A 21748-nucleotide genomic window follows, 5' to 3' on the forward strand; every position below is an offset into this window, starting at 1 on the left:
GCAATGACCAGGGGTGCTGCTTTTAGCAGAGCTCCAACTTTACACATGTGTTTTTAAACCTTAGCTAAAATAACAAAATTTTAAATGACTTCTTATATTTAATTTGCTTACCTAAAGCAAAGAGAATTTAAAAATCCTATTTGGGGAAAGGGAAAGACAGTGTGAACCCTAAATATACATAGAGTATCTTGTGATGATGTCAAGATATCAGGAGAAAATGCCATCTATTTTTTTCTTCTCTGTGGTGCCAGGGATTGTGCCCAGACCCTGTGCATGCTGGGCAAGCACCTGACCACTGAGCTATGCCCCTAGCCTTACTGCCTTTAAATAAACTGTGGGGCCTGGCCCATAATTCACCAAAATGCTCCACTGCCCAGCAGGAAGGAGCCTGTGTGCAGTCTGAAGTGGGTCTGCCTGGCATGAGGCTGAGCCAACCTCAGTCAGAGTCAGACTCTGCTCAGAGGACCATATTCTCCCCTGAGAATCCCATTTCTGCTCACTGGTCCTTTTAAGGAAAAGTAGTCAGCTTCCTTCCAGGCAAGTGACATTGATGGGCTAATTACAACCACACACGGATCTTCTCAACTCACTGAGAAAACAAGGAACCTTCATAGATGTGTGATTACCAACCACTCAATGTGACCTTCACATGAGGCTCCAACTGAGGAGGAACTAAGTGAGAAGGGAAAAATAACATTTAAAGATCTGAGGGGTCTCATGCTGATTATGGGACATGGTTTGAGATAGCATTTTTAAGTATTCTATCCCAAACACAGTGTTTGTCCACTCAACATTCGCCATCCCTTTCCACCTTCTTCACTGGATCTGTGGCAATCTTGGACACTCCCTTGGCCAGCAGCCTCTAGGCAGCTCTGTTCCTTCACTTTCAGTTGCTCCCTCAACAATGTATACCTCCTCTCCAACCCCCAAGCCACATTCTCTGGCCCTCTTGGTGAACCAAATGGTGCTCACAGAAACACACTAACCATCCAGATCTACCTGCTATAAATCACACTGCTAGAAGGTCTAGGTTTGGGTCTTCATAGGCTGCCTCTTTGAACCAGTTACCCCTGAAAATGTGGGAATAAAATTGTTTCTCATCTCGCTGACCTCCAGATTAGGTGAGATCACAGAATGGATGTGGGGCTATACTGAAGGAAGTCTGGATATGGAGTGCAGGCCACTAGGGTGGGGGGGTCCTGGTTGACCAACCCACCTGTGATGGACCCAGGGAGAGAGGGGAACCGTAACTCCCTTTGGCCACAGTGTTCTACCTGAAAATTTACAGGGTTGGGTTACATACTTTTAAAAGTCTCCCTCAGTTGAAATTTTTTTTGGGATTCTATAAAACCATTCAAATTTAAAGTATTTTTATAACTTTATCCTCCTTGGTATAAGTACAACTTAGGCATATAGCAACCACTGAATTGTCACACAAACTAAAATAACTGGAAACCAAAGTTACAACCCAAGTCATTCTGAAGGCATGCAATAGCGGAACTAGGTTTTATCTAAGTGCATCCAAGTGAACTTGAAATACGGTCACCAATTATTGCTACAAGCATTTTGCATCCTCATCTTAGTCATGTACATCTACATCCATAGGGAGATGATTTGCCTCCTTTTTTATTCTGGAACTCCCTAGGGGACTACTGACTTCTAATTCCAATGTTGCTCACCACTAGGGTTTGGCTAGAAGAATGATTATTGAATAAAGTTTAATTTTTCTAACCAATCCCAGGTTTGCTGGTGAAATGCATATACATTTTATCACACATAGAAAGCACTCAAAAGGGGGCCTTAGAGATTATTTTTTCCACCTACCAGAAAACTAGATAAACAGTTGGACTACAAATTTAACATGTGAAGGAAAACCCCTCATGGCCACAGTACCATGGAGCAACAACAGGTTCGTTGTTCTCTCCGATTTGGCAAATGGAGGCAGTGAGAGGATACAACTTTTTTGACATCTAATGGCAATAGTAAAGCTCAAATTGAACTTCTCAAGAGAGGAGGAGATACCAAATATAACACCGATGAAGCAGCTCACTGACAGTGGTAAGCTTAGTGTTAGACACTATCACTCTGGTGTTGGCTAACACATGATTTCTTTTATTTCACACATCATTTCACTTAGTGCTCACAAAAATTCCAATAATGCAGTCCTGACTGTGACCCTGAATGGTGTAAGGAAACTGAAGCTGGTGGGTGACCTGCCCAATATTTCCCTCCCTTGTAAACAGCCAAGTTTTATTCATCCTGGCTGTGTTCTCAGAGCCCAGTTCTAGATGACAGAGCATGATACTGACTTAAGATTAATGGTGTAGGGGCCTGAGGCAGGACAGGGAGCAGTAGTGAGTTAGAAAGCCTATATCCCTGGGAAGTCGGGTTCACAAAGGCAGCTTCCTAGGAGGGCGTTGGTCTCAATGGGTCAGCTGGTGGCCGCCCTCTGTCCTACAGAGTGAAGGTGATCTCCAGCTGGAATGGCCAGCCAAACTATTGTCTGCAGTTTTGCAGGAAGCTGTTTGAAAGGGTCATTGAAAAACGATCTTTCTAAATCAAGCTGTACCAATATTTTTATTTCCTTTCATGCAATGCCACATTTAAAGGCATTAGATGAGCCTGTTTTTAAAACCTGGGAACCAAGCCCCAGGGATTTAAGTTCAGAAAAACAAAAAGCCTGATTCTCAAAGCAAAGAACACAGAAGGCAGCACATGGTAATTAGAAGTACCAGACTGGTAGAACTAACCTTATTGGATGTTTAACAGCCGTATTTGAGGCCTATGCTAATCTGGTCAGAGGACTTAAAGGACAGTTTTTGCCCCGTTTGGTCAGAGGAACTTAAAGGATAGTTTTTGCTCCTTGCCCTCCAAGGTTGACTAAGCTCCAGGAGTCTATGGAGCATCTCTCAAAATGGCCTGTAACTATGGTGAGTCACCTGTCCTCTTGATCAAGGAGGCCATGAAGAACTACAGAGAATCTCTCAAAATGTCCTGTAACTGGTAAGTCACCTGTCCTCTTGTTCCGGGAGGACATGGAGACCCCACGAGATGGACTTGAACGAGTATCCAGTCTACAAAGAAGAGGGTCAACTCAGAGGAAACATTTCCTCCATGTTTCCAAGTGAAGCCAGGCATGGATGAGCAGGACCTCTGACTTACCTTCACATAGATGAACTGGTAAAAGAAAGGAGCCAGGGGCTCTTCAAAGACCATGTGACCCCTGAGGAACAGAACCTCAAATGACCTTAAGTGTAAATTGATTAAATATAAATTGATTTATTTGGGCCAAATGTATGGTCTTAAATACCCCAAAGGAAAGTATAACCAAAGAGTAAAGTCATCAGTATATTTCTATAAGAGTTCAAGGGATTATACTTCTCAGACATTAGGCTTAAGTCCATAAAAAAGTTATTTAGATAATTATCTCTCATTGATGATTTTGTTCTGAATCAGAAAGTGCTGCTCCGATCTAAGACTTCAAATCTTGGTCTGCAATACTGTAGTGCCCACATGTAGCTAAGGGAGATGACCCACTATTGTTCTAAAATGATGGCTAAATTTTTTTTCTCTGTTTTCTCCCCCATCTAGAAGCCTTTGAGAGGGAACTGACACTGATTCTAACCACTCCAACAGCTATCAAAATGCCTGAAAGCAAATCCTGAATCCATTACTCTCAAGTTCAGCCTTGGCAGACGAAAGAAAAATTAGGAGGAACCTAATCGAGGGATGCTTTTGGAAGCTCTCATCAAGAAATCCTAATGGATTCTGATACGAACATTTGAAATTTGCCATTCTGGCTTTTTTCTAGTTCCATATCTAGAACTTGTAATGCTAATTATTCTTGCCTTTACTTCTCCTTCACATCTCCTATTTACCAATCAAGGACTTTCTTTTCCCCCTACAGATAAGAGTTATGCAATTTGGGAATCTTTTAGGCAGACCCACTGAAGGGGTACCCCAATTGCCTCACCTTACTTCCCTGTTCAGCATGGAAGAAGCCAGAGCAGTCTGTGTCCCGATTCCCTATCCACAAGCTGGATAACCTCTTCAGAGGATGGTGTGATAAGAATAGGAGGTAGGAATTGGCTAGGCAGTTAGGGTAAAAAAAAAAACAAAAAAACAAAAAAAAAAAAGAAATGTAGCCAGTTTCTTGGCTAAAAGTCAAAATTTCCTTGGGCCTTTAGCAACATACTCCCTTCCAAAGGCCAAAAATATCGAAAGTATTTGGGAGCACTTATCTAATCCTTAAAAGATTTTAGGGTTACCTCTTCAGAGGGGGGAATGTTGGAGTGTCAAAAAGCCCCATTTAAAAAAAAGGAGAAAGAGTACATGAAGATATCAGAAAAAAGTGATGGGGAGATATGGAAGGAGTTGCAGGGGAGGGAGTGGGCATGGATTTGATCAAAACACCTTACATGCTTATATGCCTGTATGAAATTCTCAGTAAATTATTTTTTTAATTAAAAAAAAAGAACACAGAAGTGTGGATAGCAAGCATCCTTACAGTAAGTCCTTGCTCTTGGGACCTAAAGATTGAGTAGCGTGAATGAGCAAGCACACACACACACATACACACACACACACACACACACACACACACACATACACTCAAATTTAAAAGTTTTCAGAAAAAATGTCATGCCTTGGTACTTACACATATTAGATTCCCTGCTCATGGTTCTAATAATTTTTTAAATAAGAACTTCACAGGGAAACTTAAGTGGATAATTTTATGCTTTCTAAGTTATTTTACAAATAACTGACCAATTGCTGTGTCTAGTCTGGGAACTGGCCCTGTGTAGTGTTCATGGAAAAGAAGAATTCAGAGCCATGACCTGTTAGGTATTCTCAAGTTTCTCCCCAACCTGCTGCCCTACCTTGAGGCCAGTGGAGGCCAGGTGTGGTGGCACAGGCTTATAATCCCAGCACTCAGGAGACTGGTGCAGGATGATAACTACAAGTATGAGGGCAGCCTGGTCTACACAGCAGTCCTAGGTCAGCCAAGGCTACATAATGAAACCTTGTCTCCAAAAAATCAGACTAAACGAAACAAACAAAAAGGCAAATAGTAAGAGGCCAAAACAGGAATGCTGATCAGAAAGCCATTCTGATATTGAATAGGACAGATAAATCATAAGACACGGTAAGGAACACTGGGAAAAGGAAGTGGAGAAAATAAGACAGTGCAAAAAGGCACATGGAGATGGCTCAGCAGTTAAGAGCACTGACTGCTCTTGCAGAGGACCCAGGTTCAATTCCCAGCACCCATATGGCAGCTAGAACCATCCTTAACTCCAGTTCCAGGGGAATCTGAAGCCCTCTTCTGACCTCTGCAGCACTGTATAACACAGGTGCACTTACATACATGCAGATAACACACTCGTACACATAAAATAAAAATAATAAATAAATTATATTTTTTAAAAAGGCACATGGTTCTCTCTTCACAACGTTGCAAGGGATCAGCTCTGACAAGCAAAGTTCCAGTGTGTGAATGGGAGAGCAGCATGGAGACCAAGTTCAGATGTGAGGAAGGGGGTTCAGGCCTCCAAGGTCTTCTGCCAGCCTCAAGAGCCACAGGGTATGACAATTGGACTGGAGGCGGTCTCAGCACTGTCTGGGTTCTGCAGAAAGCAGAAAAACCTCAGGTTCTCTAAAACTGGAAAGACCAGGTAAATTATGAGTTCAGGAAATGGATGGTCATTTTGCTAAAGTATTAAGACCATAATAACAATGCCAGACAATACAGAGAAAGGGCATTAGAAATCTCATTTTCTATGAGACCTCAAAACACTGGTAATCTTTCTAACTTTCAGATTGTGTCTTATATAACCCAGACCTTTACTATTCACATGTAACCTACCATTGCCAGGATGAAAAGATGCTTCAGAATTGCTAACACCTTCCAAGACAGAAGCTTAAGTAGGGCTCTATCTGTCTTCCCAGAAGTGACAGGTTCCAACATGCTGAGGGCTCAGGAATTCAATGATTATAAACTCCAAAGGCAGGTTTTTCCGTTTAAAGCCAGCAGCAAGATAGTGAAAGAGGGTTAAGGTTTACAAGCTACAACATAGCCAAGGCCTTTCTTGCTGGTTCTGACTATTATTTGTAGGAAAAGAAAGATAGAAATAAGGTTTTGGGGGTGCTGAGGAGATGGTTTGGAGAGTAAAAGTGATTACACTGCAAACATGAGGGCCTGAGTTCAAATCGCTAGCACCACCTTAAAATGTCAGGCATGGCTGCACATGCCTGTAAGCCCAGCACTGATATGTATGGGGCAGAGACAGGCAGATCCCCAGAGCTTGCTGTCCAGCCAGCCTAACAGAAACAGAGAGCTTCCAGTTCAATGAGACCCTGCCTCAATAAGACAATAAGGCAGAGAACAGAGGAGACTTCCAGCATCTTGCTCTGACCTCCAAACAGGTGTGTACACCTGCATACTCATGCACGCAAGACACACACACATACACACACACACACACACACACACACACACACACACACTGACACAAAGAAACACAAAATGAGACTTTCAGAATGATGGTCTATTTCTTTTTTGTTTCCTCCCACGAAAGGAGCTTTATGTACCATAAAAGCAAAAGTTTTGACCTCTATTACTGACTAGTCAATCATCATGATGGCAATAATAAATGATCCTCTCCGCAGTGTTCTTGAACTTAATGTGCACCAGTCACCTGAGATTTTTTTGGGATGTGGCTCTGATTCAGTGGGTCTGAGATGAGGGCTGAAGTTCTGTGTTTCTAACATGCTTCTAGTGTTGCTGGTCCAGGAACACTTTGACTAGCAAAGCTGCATAGTTTACAAGGGACTCTTCTCAGTGCCTATCCTTCCATGTAGAAGGGAATCTATCACCTGTGAGGCTCTTCAGGAAACATACCTTAATCCAGCAAATCACTAAACCAATGTAACTACAAAAAAATAGTACTAATCCAGGCAATATATCATGTGTCACCCAAAAATATAACCGGATATCAACCACATGATCACTAGTTGCTCCTGGACTTTTCCAGAAATGTTTCCTACTTGCCCGGCACACAGAAAGCTCAACAAATATTTGCAGTATGCATAAGCAAACAAATAAATGTATGAATCAATGAATAAATGTACAGAAGAGAGAAGTGGACTGCGAGAACTTGGTGTCCAGTTGGTCCCTATGTATATGTAAATGGTCTTGTAAAGTCTTCTGCAAGTCATCTATTTGGGGATGATATAAAGCCACCAACAGACTTACTAAAAGAGAGGAGTGGAGGAGGAAGAGAACTGGAGGTGGCACGGGGAAGAGGGGAGCAGAACATACAGAGGCTAACTGCTAGAGATCATTGAGCCCCAGACATAGTGCTCAGCACCTTCACCTGCACTGTTCATTTACTCTTTTCTAAACCTTTGTGAATTAGGGATTATGAGTTCCATCTTACAGCTGGGAACCTAAGGCACAGAAGACAAGTAACCCAAGCTATTCCAGGTTAAGGAGGAGGAAGCAGGCTTTGGACTGAAGCCAGGGAATCCTCCAAGCCTGGTTCTCAGAGCAGCACACTAGTTCACTGGCTGGCACCCAGCCACAGCAAGCCTGACTCCACCGCTCTGATCCATTTGCAAACAGGAGTCCTCCTGAATTGGCATGGCTATATGACCTCTCTAAATTGGATAATAACAGCTTAAAAGACTGGATATTTTTGTCGCATGTATTTTTTTATACTGATGTACCTGACCTGGAAGCTCTATGCAGGGTTTTTTCCCTAACTTTCTTCAATTAAGAAGTAAACCAACTACAGTGAAAATAGAAGGGAGTGCTTTTAAATAGTTCAAAGGACACACAGAAAGAATTCTCACATAACACCTTACCTAGAAGGTTTGAAGGCTTGTATTTTGCCACATTTGCTTATACCTCTCTTTCTCTCTGGTTCTCGTTCTCTCTCTCTCCTCTCTCTCTCTTCTCTCTCTTCTCTCTCTCTCTCTCTCTCTCTCTCTCACCATTTTTTTCAGAATCATGGGAGAAAAGCTAATAGACTTCCTTCCTGTATTCCTAAATGCATCAGCATATAATTCTTAAGGACAAGGCTATTCTCTTCCATGATCACAAGCAACCAATGGCTTCAGGAAAAGTTATGGTTAATTTAATGCCTTTATCTAATCTACCATTCTGCAACCAAGGCTGTCATTTGGCTCATTGATAGCTTTTATAGACAGAGGTAGTATGTTTTAATGGCTGAATGCATACAAAGAACTGATATGAGTAATTAAGAATTAATATGAGCAGAGTGCTTCGGCATCCAGAGACCCATTTGGTCAAGTTATCTCATTTGGCTCCCATCTTGCCTCTCTGAGATCCGGTGGCAGCACTGTCCTTGTGTTACTCAGGATGGAAATGAGACTGAGGAGCCTGAGTGCTCAGGTCACTCTCTCCCTTCTCAGCACAGCTTGGTACTGATTTTTAAAGACTTTCATTTTAGTACCTGCCAACAGACTGACCACTAACCCAAACACTTTAAACTCCTAAAATAAATATTATTTGAGTGTTTCTCTCTCTAACCATTTACTTTTCTGTTAACCTACAGACTAATCAGCACACACAGCTACATCTTCAGGAATAATACTGAACTACCACAAGGGATCACACTGATGTGAATAGGGAGACTGGAAGGTTGGCATTTGGAGACTGACCACCTCAGCACCTGCCCAACTGTACTGAATCCATCCCCCTCCTATGCAGAACTCTAACCTCCAACCAGTAAAATATCCTGTTTCAGACGTGGCTTGAATGTGGAAGGCAGAGACACACTAATATCTCTCCCTGGGCACAGGAAAGCATTAGTATGCAGGTGTGGAGGTAGTTTCTCAGTCTTTAGCAGCAGTCTAAAAATGGATGCACTGTCATAAACCTGTCTTCTAAAGAGTAAAGCAGTGCTTTTAGAAATGGAACTATGGGGTTCAAATCCTCTTCCATTTAGTTCATTTGCTTTGGGCCAGTTCCCAAACCCAGTTGGATTGTCATTCCATCATCCACACACTCAGACAATCAAACACAGAGCAGGGGTGGGGGGAGGACAAGCTAGGAGCCTGGCACAGGGAGGCCTCCTACTCATGCTGCCTGGAGGCACCGAAGGTCTTCAAAGATGGCCTGGCTTCTCACAGGTAAACCTCTACTTTCAAAGAGCTCTGAAGGAGCAGAGCCAGGCTGGTCTGCAAGTATGAGTGAAGCATGAAGAAGAGGGAGCTGACTGAAAGTCTTCATGGACTCCTGCCTGTCAAGAATACAAAGTGACAGACCACCTTTGCATCAAGTGCTGTTTCAGGTCAGGGGCAAGAATTCTTCTTGTGTGGCAGGAAGAACAAAATATTTACCTTTTCCAGGGCCTCTTTGTCAAGCAGTTCTTGCACAGCTAGAAGTTTGATGCTGTAAGAAAAAAATTAAAACCACACTTGAAACAAGTTATTTCATGTCACCAAGCATCATAACACAGGTCATAAGAACAAGAGTGTGAAATTTCAGCCTGTACTTTTATGTCACCTCCCACTTGAAGGTGACCTTTTGTTTGATTCAAAATGACCATTCCAAAAATATTTTAAAAGTTTCTATGTTCTAAAAACAATTTTACCAAAGTATTCAGCAATTCCATTTTTAGGTATATCCCCCAAAGAGTTGAAAGAAGGCACTCAAAAAGGTGTTTGCACACCAATGTTCATAGTAACACTATTCATAATAACCCAAAGGTCGAAACAACCCAATGTCCATCAGCAGATAAATAAACAAAAGTGGTGCCTATATTCAGTGACTCTATTATACAGCCTTAACAGGATGGATGTCCTAATATATGCTACAACATAAATGCACCTTAAAGACATTCAACTAAATGAGGTAAGTCACTGACAAAAAGACAAATTTGGAATGATCCCACTTCTATGAGGTACTGAGTGACCAGGCTGATTGAGACAGCGGGGTGAATGATGCTTTCCCAGGGCTGGGGGTCAGGGAAATAAGTAGCAATTGTTTAACTAGCACAGAATTTCAGTTTGGGATAAAGAAAACACTCTAGAGATGGATGGTGGTGATGGTTTCATGCCACTGAACTGAGTGCTTAATGATGGTTAAAATGGTAAACTTTGTTATGTGCATTTTGCCACAAAATATCCTTAAAGTGACCAACAGCTGCTTCATGCAAGAACTAAATAACTTCTGAGGAATATAAAGAAGATGATAATTACCTGTGCTCAGTATTTATCTTCCCTTAGGATCTCTTTGGTGATAATGAGTAAAGTTAAAATTACACATTGCCACTTGGTAGCTATGGTCGGATTAGAATACGGTGTGCAGTGTGATGGGGGGATGTGCAGAGATGCTGAGAGGGACCTGGCTCTGTAGAGGTCACAGAAGGTTTCCTAGAGGGACCTTGCCAGGGAAGGTGGAAGAAAGACCATTTGCAAAGGAATTTACAAAGACACCAAAAGGAGTGGGTAACGTTCCAGTTTCCAGGTTAGGGGCTGGAACCTGGACTGCAACCAGCAACCAAGAGGATTATAGGGAAGATACTTTCTGTTTTAGACTTGCTGCCTCTGAAGTTCTCAGGGAGCATGAGCAGATAGTTGAGAATGTAGGGAAGGCCTGGGCTAGATTCAGGATGTGGGTAGAAGCCTGAGAATTCACAGAGGGCGCGGGGAGCAGTCAGCTGTGGATTGACTCATGACACTCCCTCCCCAGGGCTGATGTGCCTTGGGTCCTTGGTCACTATAGTCCCCACCCTACAGGTTCTGCTGAGCAGAGGTGGACCCCACCTCTGATGGGATGATGCCATTGAAGGGTCATCTTACAGACATTTTCACTCTCTTAGTACAACTAAGCAAGTGCATCCTATCAAATGCAGTAGCTTAAAAGCAGCCCCGGGAGGGGCAATACATGCTTCAAAGCTTCTAAGAAACCTACCACCAACTCCATCCATAATTTGGCACATGTGAGGGCTAAGTAATAGACTGCCTCAGAGCATTCTCTCTACTCCAGCCTTACCAACCTTCCTTCCATCCACTGGACAGATTTGCATTTGCTGTTTCTCAGACTAGGGGGAATCTGTGCTGTCTCCACACAGCTTCCCTGGATAACCAAGTAGAGTATCCCTACTTGGAGCATGCTGTTTTCCTTGGGATGTTTACTGTTGTCTTTAAAGTTTTCTTTCCTGTGGCACTTCTGTCTCTCTCCTCCCAACTATGGAAGCACTTTGTGGCTGAGGACTCAGACATTCTTGCCCATAGCTACATTTGCAATGTCTACAACTGGCATGTGTAAAACACAAGGAGTATTTACTAACTTCATGGGTCCAGAAGCCTAAGGACCAAGCTATTGTTTTTGTAGCTCACATATTCCAGTGTGGATGGGTAAAATCACAGGTCATGCCTCAGTTTTTCCATCTGAAAAAAGAATGCCTTAAAGTTGATGTTTGGACAAATTCACCCTGGGCAAAAGTCACTAAATGTGGTTGTGTAACTGACTGTCACTAATGAAATACACCTAGTGGCAGCCTTAAAGCCATTGGTCCCTCCTCAGTACATTCTGACTGCCAGTGCACAAAACTAAGATTCTAGGTTAGCAATTTAGACAGCAACTTATATGCTAAGCTAGGAATATTCAATAGTAGCTCAAGTTACAGATTAAGTTGCCTCTGAAGTAAGTACTGGAAAATATCTATTGTGGAGGGACGTCTTAAATAGTCTCTCCTTCCTGCCTGTTTGTGATCATGAGGTCTGACCCAGTATCAAATGTCAGCTTACAGGAGAGGTGAAAGCTGTGAAGCTCTTTGGCTCCCTTTCTTCCCCTACTCCAAGATACCACCTTCAACCCACTGAAGAAGACTATCTGAAAGCTCTAGAGGAAAATGAACTTGACCTCCACTGACTCCTAGGTAAAAAGATAAAGGCTTACACCCTACTCTGATCTTATTGTGCTCTAGAACAGGGGTGGCAAATACCTGGAAACCATGTGGCTCCTCTCCATCCCTTGCCACCTCTTTCCATAGAATCTCCCTTCACCGAACTTACATTTAACTTCAGAATCCTTCTCAACACCTTAGCAAGCCACAACCAGTCTACTGAAATTGGTATGTGAGCACACATCCACTTAATGTGTGCTCTAAAACCAATACTAGTAAAAAAAAAAAAAAAAAAATCCAGACCCAAAATGGGACAATGGGAGGGACAGAGGGAGTGATGACGATGATGATAAGACACTCAGCTCTAGACAGCTTGAGCTTCAGGACAAGAATGGTTGTGTAAGTACGAGCACTGGTCCAGTGTCTTTGGGGCCCTTCAGCAAGCTGTGCCTCTTCCTCCCTGGCCTCAGAGAGCTGAAAGGAGCTAGGATGCTGTTGAGGTACATGCTCGGGGGCAGGAGTGGGTGCTTTTGAGAATCTCCAGGTTCCAAAGTCGATCTGGACCTCAGTGTGTGTGTCTGCAGACGGCCTGGCACCTGATCAGCATCTTCTGAGGGCATCAGATCCTGATCATGTGGATGCTGCAAATGAGCTGCAATTTTCTTTCCTGCACTCCACATAGAGGGGAGAGAAAAGTCTCATGAAAGCAGTTGCTGGAACTGATTTAATTCAAAAAAGCCAGCCTCAAGGGCAAGTTCTAAATGTATGCAACATTTAAAAACACCTAGAATGCATGCAATTAACACTTGCTATATAAGCCTCAAGAAGGCAAGGTACTAGAGGGCATTGTCTTTTTTTGAAGGATATCATCTGGCACAGTGAGGTCTCTAAGATTAGAAATGGCAATGGGGAAAGAGACAGGTTCACTGATACTGAAGAAAAGTACCGGCCTGTAAGAGAGAAGTCAGAGCATGGCTGAAGTCTGGGTGGCTCAGAGTCCCAGGCTGAATGAACTTCAGTAGCCCCTGAGAGACACAGATGAGAGTACTCAGTGCATGGGACAAATCCATAATAACATGTAAAAGTCCTCTCACACACAAGGCACTACTAGGCACTGAGGAGATACTGAGGAGCAAGGGTAGCTTTTGCCTTCAGGCATCTGAAGCTGATAGAAGAACCAGATAATCACCTCAGCCACATGAGAAGTACTCTGCAGGTTCAAATAAGCACTATGCAACCTGCTGGAAGGACACCAGGCAAAGCTGGGAGGCTCCTTTTTCATTTTGTTTGTGGCAGGGTCTAGCTACGCAGTCCAGGCTGGCTTGAATTCATGACCTCCCACCTCAGCCTCCGGAGTATATGCCACTATGCCATTTCAGCAGTTTTTTGAATGAATGGATATGGGAAAGTCAAGAGAAATCCCATCTCAATTTCTAGCTTGTAAGGCTGGGGGCTGGAGGGAACATGTAGTTAGGGGGTAAACACTGGTGATTGACATCAGGGACACTCTGATACTTGGGCCTCGGGGCCTTGGAGTGGAGCATGAAATAGTAACTGCCTGTAGCTCAGCAAGTTCTGGGCTCCAGATTTGGACATGAAAGAAAGATAATGCTAAAGGAGTTAGCTTACACCAGAGGCCAAACAGGTGTCCTAGGCCACAACCATTTAAGAGCCAGGAAGAAAAGTGCACAGTGGTGCACATATATTAATATGATCCCAGCACTTGGGAGGATGAGGCAAGAAGAATGACATCTCCAAGCCAGCCCGGGCTACAAAATAAAATAGTGAGTTCTAGGCCAGCCTGGACTACGGAGTGAAAACTTGTCTTTTTTTTTTTTTTTTTTTTTTTTATTTGCTACTAAACGGAGATAGGGTCTCCGTGTACCCTAGCTGGCCTGGAACTTGCCTTGGAATCACAGAGATCTGCCTGCCTCTGCTTTCTGAGTGTTGAACTAAAGGCGTGTGCCACTCCCCACCACCCTACCCCCTGGCTGAAAACTTGTCTTAAGAGAAAAAAAAAGTTTTCCAAGAAAGTAGAAGGAAGACCCAGAGCCCAGGGCTCAGGCCGCACTTTACAGAACAAAGGCTGGGACATGGAAGACGAGTGACCCCAGAGAGTGGCAGATGCACAGTTCAGTGGGTCATAAGTGAACAGGCGGAAAAAAAGGAGAAACAGTGAAGTTAAAATCTAGGCAGAAGACACACTGTCTCCTCATAGCATGGTTCACCTTGCCAAGCAGTGGGGCACAGTCTCTCTCTTCTGCCCCTCCCTATTCATTCTGCTTGTTTCAAGGCTTTTCACTTTGTTTTGTTATGGTTTTTGTTTTATAGACAGGGTCTCATTCTGGAGGCCAAGCTAGAATTGATTCTGCTATATAGCCTTATACTTGCAGCAACCCTTGGGCCTCAGTCTTCCAAGTCCTGGGATGAGAGGTATGAGCCACAATGTCCAGCCCTGCCCTTGATAAGATCATAGAACTCAGTTTTGCTCAGAGAATTTGATCACCATTTGCATAATATGGTGAAATATAAAGGTTCAGGAGAGCTCTAAACAGTGCCCAGGGCAGTTTACATTATAATATAGTATTCCCACAATCTCTTCTACAAGATAGAAGGCAGAAGGTTGTGAGAACTCAAAGATCCCACATCAAATCCCAAGGCCATCAGCAATCCTAGAAAGGCACACTGTATTCCCAGCATATCTGCCATGCTCACTCCAAGACCCAGAGCAGGCAAGGCCCCTGTCTGCAGCAGAGAGGAGCTGTAGAAACCTGAAGAAGGGCAGCTCAGGGTAGCCTTTCAGCAAGGTTAAGAGAAGGCATGGGAGTAAAGGTGAGCCACTGCCAGGCCTGGGGACTACAGACCAGGGTCACTCTACCCACATGTCCCTGTGAGGGACTTAGGAAGTTGAACGAAAGTCAAGGTGATGCCAATCCAACAGCCCAAACACTCCTCCCTGTCGCCCTTCAGGCTCTACATGAATAAGGTCAAGGAGTACTCTCCTTCAGGGTCTACAAATTTCAGAAGAAATCATGGGTATCTCACGGGCAGATTTGTTTTCCCTATTGGCTAACTTTCTTCCACTACTGGGAAACAGGGACATCAACCTCTGCCAAGTCTGAGGAGGGGAACCAGCTCCTAATAACAGCTTTGCGTTCTCAGATACATCAGCTTGCTACCGCATCACATCCTGTCACTGCAACGAACATGCTGGCGACTCTTCCTACCTCCCCAAAGCTAAGTGCTACCGAGTACATCAGCTGTAGAACCATCTACACATCCTTTAGTTGGGACAGTGACTGCTCTTAAGGGGTCCACAAACAGTCTGGGAAGGCCGTCTTTGTAGTCTCCCAGGTTCCCTGTTCCATTCTCAGGTTTTCAACTGCTTTGGTTCATTACCATAATTTCCATTTTCTTAGAAAATTGTTCAATCTATTCATATTTTCAAATTTTGAGCAAAGAATCCTAACAGCATTGTTTTTAAATATAAAACAACCTCTTCATCTGAGTCTACATAGGCCCCCTTCTTCACCCTTTAGTGTCTGTAAAAAAAATTCTTTTCATCTTAAGAATTGGGTTTAGGGCCAGTGAGATGGCTCAGCAGGTAATGGTGCTTGCTGTACAAGCCTGACTGACTTTAGTTCAATCATCAGAACCTGTGCAAATGTGAAAGGAGAGAAATGACACCAGAAAGTCGTCTTCTGACTCCCTGATGCATGACACACATGCACACACGCACATACATGCACATACACACATGAAGACACAATAATAAAATAAAATTTTTAAAAAAAGAATTAAGTGTGAGGACAGTCTACTTTGTTGGTCTTCTGAAAAATTAGCACCAGAATTGATCAAATCTACCAACCTTTTTCTAAGTTATTAAGGCTGATTTGACCTTTCTCTGCCTTTACATTATTTTCTCTGACTATGTTCTCAAGTTGGATAGCTCTTTATTTAGAGTTCTTGTATATCAAGCCGTACACTTTTCTCTGTATATGCAGCCTTCTAGTCTACAGTAGCAGTTTTGGTCTCTTACAGGGTTTAATAGCTACCTGGTTTTCATATCTCATGCCCACAAGACAGCACTTTGGTCAAGGATAGACTGCATATACAATGGTGGCCCCATAAGATTTTATTTCCAGGGCTCTTGGAGCCATCTTAGTCTGTGTGAGTTTACACTATGATATTTGTACAACAACAAAATCACCTAATGACACATTTTTCAGAATGTATCTGTGTTGTTAAGTGACGCGTGACTATAACTGGGTTTTGCGATTTTTTTTTCTATGATTCTAGTGCAACATGATACAGGATGTGCCCTGTACATTTCTTGCTTTTTAAAAATGCATTGCTCAGTGTGCAGTGGCAGCAAGCAGAAGCCTCCTTGGTAGTATGTGCAGCTTGCTGCTCCTATGGGTTGTCCTAGGTACCTTGGAGACAGATCTTTTCAATGGACGCTCATGTCACTGCCCTCCTGCTGTTCCCTATTTAGGTTCCAGACAGGTAGACATGAGGCAGTTGGGAATAAGCAGGGTGAGACTGTCAGGACTCACACCAGCCAACTCATTCTCCCCATATGTACCAAGCTGCAGAACAAGGAGCATGTGACTGAGGTCTTACAAAGTTCAAACTCTCTGGATGGTACAAGTTTCACATCTCAAAGAAACAGGGCCTTTCCAAGTTTAATGTGGTAAATATGAGAACATGGGAGCCAAAAAGTAACTTATCCTGAAGGACTGCAGTCAATGCAGCCCCAATTGTGAAAGCTTTGCTACACTGACCCTTCTTAACAGTGCCCATGAATAAATCCTACTTCCTATCTAACAAAAAATAAAATAAGATCAAATAGCTGTGGCTGGTTGTACACACCTGTAACCACAATGCTAGGGAGGGTGGTACTGAGTTTAAGGTCAGCTGGTGTGACACAGCAAGATTTTGTTTCAAAACACTAATAATAATAATAAAATTTATCGGTACTTTTGGTCTACTTTATATACTGAGTTTTTCCTTTTATTTCCCAAATGTTTGAGCAGTTCAAGAATTTGGTTTTGGATCTTCCAGTGTTTACTACTAAGCTTTTACATATTGGTGAGAAAGCTGTAGAAGACCAGCTGGAGGTCTGAGGAAAGGGCATCGTCATAACACAAAGTGCTAGGTGAAGCAGCAAATGCTAACGCAGAAGCCACAGCAAGCTGCCCAGAAGGTCTCACTGAGATCACTGGTGAAGGGGACAACATGTCACTTAGGACGTCCAGAGCCAGAGAGAAGTCAAAGGCCTGCTTCAAGGCATTAAGAGCAGGCTGACTCTTGTTAGGAATGAATGGAACTAGTGACTGAGTTGAAGCCAGTGCTCATCTACCATTCCCAAACTACTCAGGCCTCTAACAATTACACAGTCTATTCTGGCTGCCCTCTATAAATGGAGTAGCAAAGCCTGAATGATGGTGTATCTGTATGCAACATGGTTTTTATTTGCAGCTCACTGTTCAGACCTGCTTCCCAGAATAGGTTCCTTTCAAATACTACTGTACACTGGCAAAACACCTGTCGCCCAAGAACTCTGGAAGACATAACACTACAATGACCTCTGCTTTCATGCCTGCTAACATGACTGCCATTAGGAAGGAGTCATTTCAACTTTAAAGGCATAGTATTTAAGAAATACATTTTGCAAGGCTCTAGCTGCCATAGATCCTCTAATGCACATCGACTGAAAACCTCTTGTAAAAGATTTACCATTTTAGATGCCATTAAGAATATCTGAACTTAGCCGGGAGTAGTGGTTCATGACTTTAATCCTAGCACTCAGGAGGCAGAGGTAGGCGGATCTCTGTGAGTTCAACGCCAGCCTGGTCTACATAGTGAGTTCCAGGACAGCTGCGGCTACAGGGAGACCCTGTCTCAAAAGACAAAAAAAAAAAAAGAATATCTGAATTTTATGGGAGGTAAAAATATCAATGCTAACAGGACTATGAAAGAAACTTAATTCCAGCACTCATGAATGACTAATTAGGTGCTTTAAGACTTCAGTGGAAGAAGTAACTGCAGATGTGAGAGAAAAGTAAAGAGCAAAGGCTGTAAGTAGAGCTTGAAGGTGTGACTGCATCATGATGAAACGAGAAATGAGGAGTTGTTTTTTATAAATGAGCAAAAGAAGCCATTTCCTGAGATGGAATCGGTTCCATGATTCCCTGAAAATGCTGTGAAAGACTTGAAATGAAACAAAGGACTTAGAGTGTTAGGTAACCTTAGCAGATAAATATTTGAGAGGATTGACTAATTTTGAAAGAGGTTCTGCTGTGAGCAAAATGCTATCAAACACCATTACATGCTACAAAAAACTTGTGATAGGACAATCCAGGCAGCAAATTCCACTGTTATTTAAGAAACCACCCCAGCCACTCCCTTTCTGTAGCTACCACCCTGCCCAGCATGCAGCATCAACATCTAGGCAAGATGACCCCAGCAAAGGATGACAACTCACTGAAGGCTCAGATGACTACACACTTTTCAGCAATAAGTTATTTTTAAATTCAAGTATGTGCATTTTTTAAAACATTTTAAGGCCACTGGCACATTTAATAGGCAACAGTATAGTGCAAACATAAGTTTTCTATGTACTATAAAACCAAAAATAATTGTTTCGATTGCTAGGTAAGTATAGCAAGTTGCCTTACTGCAAAGGAACCACCCATAACACCTGTCAGACATCTCCAAGATCTGCTTATACCTTTTACCATATGGGGATGCAGTTTGGAGGTCTCGTGTACATGTACAAACTAGGACAGGTCCTCACAGGACAGTAATTTGGATAGCACTTTGATCTTGGACTTCCTAGCCTCCAAAACTGCAAGAAATTAATATCTGTTGTTACAAGCCATCTGCTCTATATTTGGTCATAGTCCTTGGAATAGACATCAGGAGTCTCCAACAAACTAAAATTACATAATACATATTTTTATTATACATGCTATGAATATAATATGTAATAAATGATACCACTACATAATGCATTTCATGGTGATGAGTTTATAAACGTAAAACAGGGCCAGTAGATATGAGTGATGGAGTTCATAGGCACCTGTGTCCAGTGCGCTGTATGGAAGTCAGTAAAGACCTCTAAAAATGCATTTGGTCAGACTGTAGTTTCTCCCCTGTGAAATCAGGATAATGATTCTAATGATTAAAGAGGTCATTGTGAAATTCAGTGAAATGTCATTTACTAGAGTATATTACTAGAGTATATTATAGTATATAGTAGGTACTCAATAAATGATACCTAATGATACTTTTGTGCATTGAAATAGACACAACCTGGTAACACAATTCTTATCTTCTTTAGAACTGGAAAGAATAATGGTCAAAATAAGGCTGGTGTTTTACTACTTTAAAAATAGGCTGCAAATGACTGGCCAACAAACTGAAAAAGTCTTGTGAAGATGGAGGTACTAAGCTTGCACTTCACAGTACTAGGACTCTTTACAGTGATGCTGGAAGCTGCAGTGTCTTTGTTATTACTATTAAATCATTTAACAGTAAACACCTGCATTCCTGATTCATGCAGGGCACTTCCCCTCAAAGAAGTACAGGTAAGATACATTTTCTCTAGAGTTGAGTAGAAAACACATTTTTGTTTGCCTTCATTCCCTAAAACTAAAACTAAAAGTAAAAAAGTACACATATAACAGACAAAACAAATATGCAGATTGAAAATTCCTTATTGTATAGCTTGAGACCAGAAACACATACATACATACATACATACACACACACATATACATGAGAGACCTGTTGGGGAATTGGACCCAAGTCTAAACAGCAAATTCATTCAAATTTCATATATTCCTTTTACACATACCCTGAAGGTAATCTTTTATAAATTTATTTATTTATTTATTTTTATTTTATGTGAATGAGTGTTTTACCTCCATGTATGGAAGTGTACCTGTACGTGCAATGCCCATAGAGGCCAGAAGAGGACATTGGGTCCCCTGGAACTGGAGGTAACTATGGTTGTAAGGCCCATGTAGGTGCTGGGAACCAAAACCTGGTCTTCTGCAAGAGCAACCAGTGCTCTTAACCACTGAGTAAGTAATCTCTCCAGCCCCACCCCCAAAGGTAATCTTATGTACTTTTTGTGGCCTATGTTTCGAGTACCACATGAAGTCAGGTTCAGAAAGTTTTGTATGATTTATTTCCAATTTGAGATGTTTAACCTGAAATAGCAAAAGAACTGTTTCTTAAATACTTTCAAGGCTGTAAGATTTATTAAAAATGCAAGTCCTTTTACCAAAAATACTGGAACACAATTAAATATCAGGTAATTTTAAATTAAAAAAAAATGAAACTCTTCCCTTAAATTGAAAAAGAAAATACTACTTTTATTAATCCTTTAAGAAATCCATGTAGCTCTAAGTTTCAAATCCGGGTGTGTCAGAACATTTTCATCAGCCTTCCCTCTGACGCACACTGAGTTTCATGCTTCCTAAACACCCCTGTTCTCTGCACATCAGATGGAGTCACTATCATTCGCTCTCCTTGAAAGGCAAGGGCAGCAAAGCTTTCCTTCATACCCAGGGCTCAGGACTCTAGTACCTTTCTTGCTTTCTAAATTTCTTCCCAGTGTCACACCAAACAGGGAAGAGATAAAACTGTAGATCTTCCAGGAAGTTCTTTTTGGTCATTTTTCTTTTTAATTTATGTTTATTTTATGTCTATGAGTGTTTTGCCTGTGTGTACTAAGTGCCCCCATACATGCAATGCCTTTGGAGGTCAGAAGAGGGCTTCGGATCCTCTGGAACTGGAGTTACAGATAGTTGACAGCCATCATGTGGGTGCTGGGAACTGAACCTGACTCCTGCAAGAACACCCAGTGCTCTTAATCACTGAGCTGTCTCTTCAGCCCTTTTCTGGTCATTTTTTCAATCCGAGTGGTTCTGACTCAAGCCAGATGTGCCTAAACCCAGGCAGCTTTATAATACACTCCAAGTTCACATGAACTGAGAGCTTTTAAGAACTTGAGACTTCTCCAGTCTTCTCTCAGTTCTGGCCTTCAACTTCTCTGAACCCAGGTCCTTCCTAACCTGGATAGCTTCCACCTCCCAACCCCCACACCAGGGCCTCCTCTTGTCCTCATCCATGCTCTTGTACTTCTGTCCAGAGCCCATCAACCCACCCTGGAATGACTTTCTGAAGTCCAACTTTACATCTGATCATGTGTTTTCAGGCAGGAAGTGGGTGCCATGTTTTCTACATAGGAATCAGCATGCACAAACGCTTCTGAGGCACTTCAAAACAAAATGCGCCATCACCCAGTGCTTCCTAAAAACCGGGGTGCCTCTGACCCCACCCAGGCCCAATACTGATCTTTTCAGTTCATTGCCATGATTTTAAGGACTGTCCTTACTTTCTGAGAAAATGTAAGACAGATTAGCAGGACATGCTAGTGAAAAAGAAACTGCCACTTTCAGAGCACACTAGAACTCACAGTTATCTAACATCGTATGGGGTCTGTGGTTCCAAATTAATGCTTCTTCCAAAGTTCTTCAAGACCAGCTTTCAAGGCTGTCCTCTCACCTCTTCGCAAGTCTGCTCTTCCTTTCCAACCAGACAAATCCACCCCTGGGTTTTGTCAGAAGCAAGGGGCTGGTTAATCAGCAAAAAGCAAAGCTTCCTTCTTCCCTGTAATACAAACCAGCCAGTTGGAGTCTCTGGACAGTGAGTTGTTTAAAGCAGTGGTTAGGGTCATATATCACAGAAGTTTTTTAATTTAGTCATCCACAAAGCTTTGTTTTCAGAATAGTTAGGAAATAAAAGAAAGCACAATCCTGCTACCTAGGAATTGCCATTAGAATTCTAATTTTATA

General features: G+C 42.4%; 1 protein-coding gene and 1 pseudogene across 1 annotated transcript in view; one reads left to right on the forward strand and one right to left on the reverse strand.

Annotated features, from left to right (window-relative positions):
• Positions 1-21748, reverse strand: part of Eepd1 (endonuclease/exonuclease/phosphatase family domain containing 1) — a 111229-nt gene that overhangs the window by 42370 nt on the left and 47111 nt on the right. Inside the window, exon 3 of the mRNA XM_008854194.3 lies at positions 9367-9418. Within this exon, the coding sequence (XP_008852416.1) occupies positions 9367-9418 (52 nt within the window). The remainder of the gene's footprint in view (positions 1-9366; positions 9419-21748) is intronic.
• LOC115067807 lies at positions 16178-16325 on the forward strand (annotated as a pseudogene).

Source organism: Nannospalax galili, unplaced genomic scaffold (assembly GCF_000622305.1).
Source record: "Nannospalax galili isolate Female #2095 unplaced genomic scaffold, S.galili_v1.0 scaffold66, whole genome shotgun sequence".
NCBI classification, from domain to species: Eukaryota; Metazoa; Chordata; class Mammalia; order Rodentia; family Spalacidae; genus Nannospalax; species Nannospalax galili.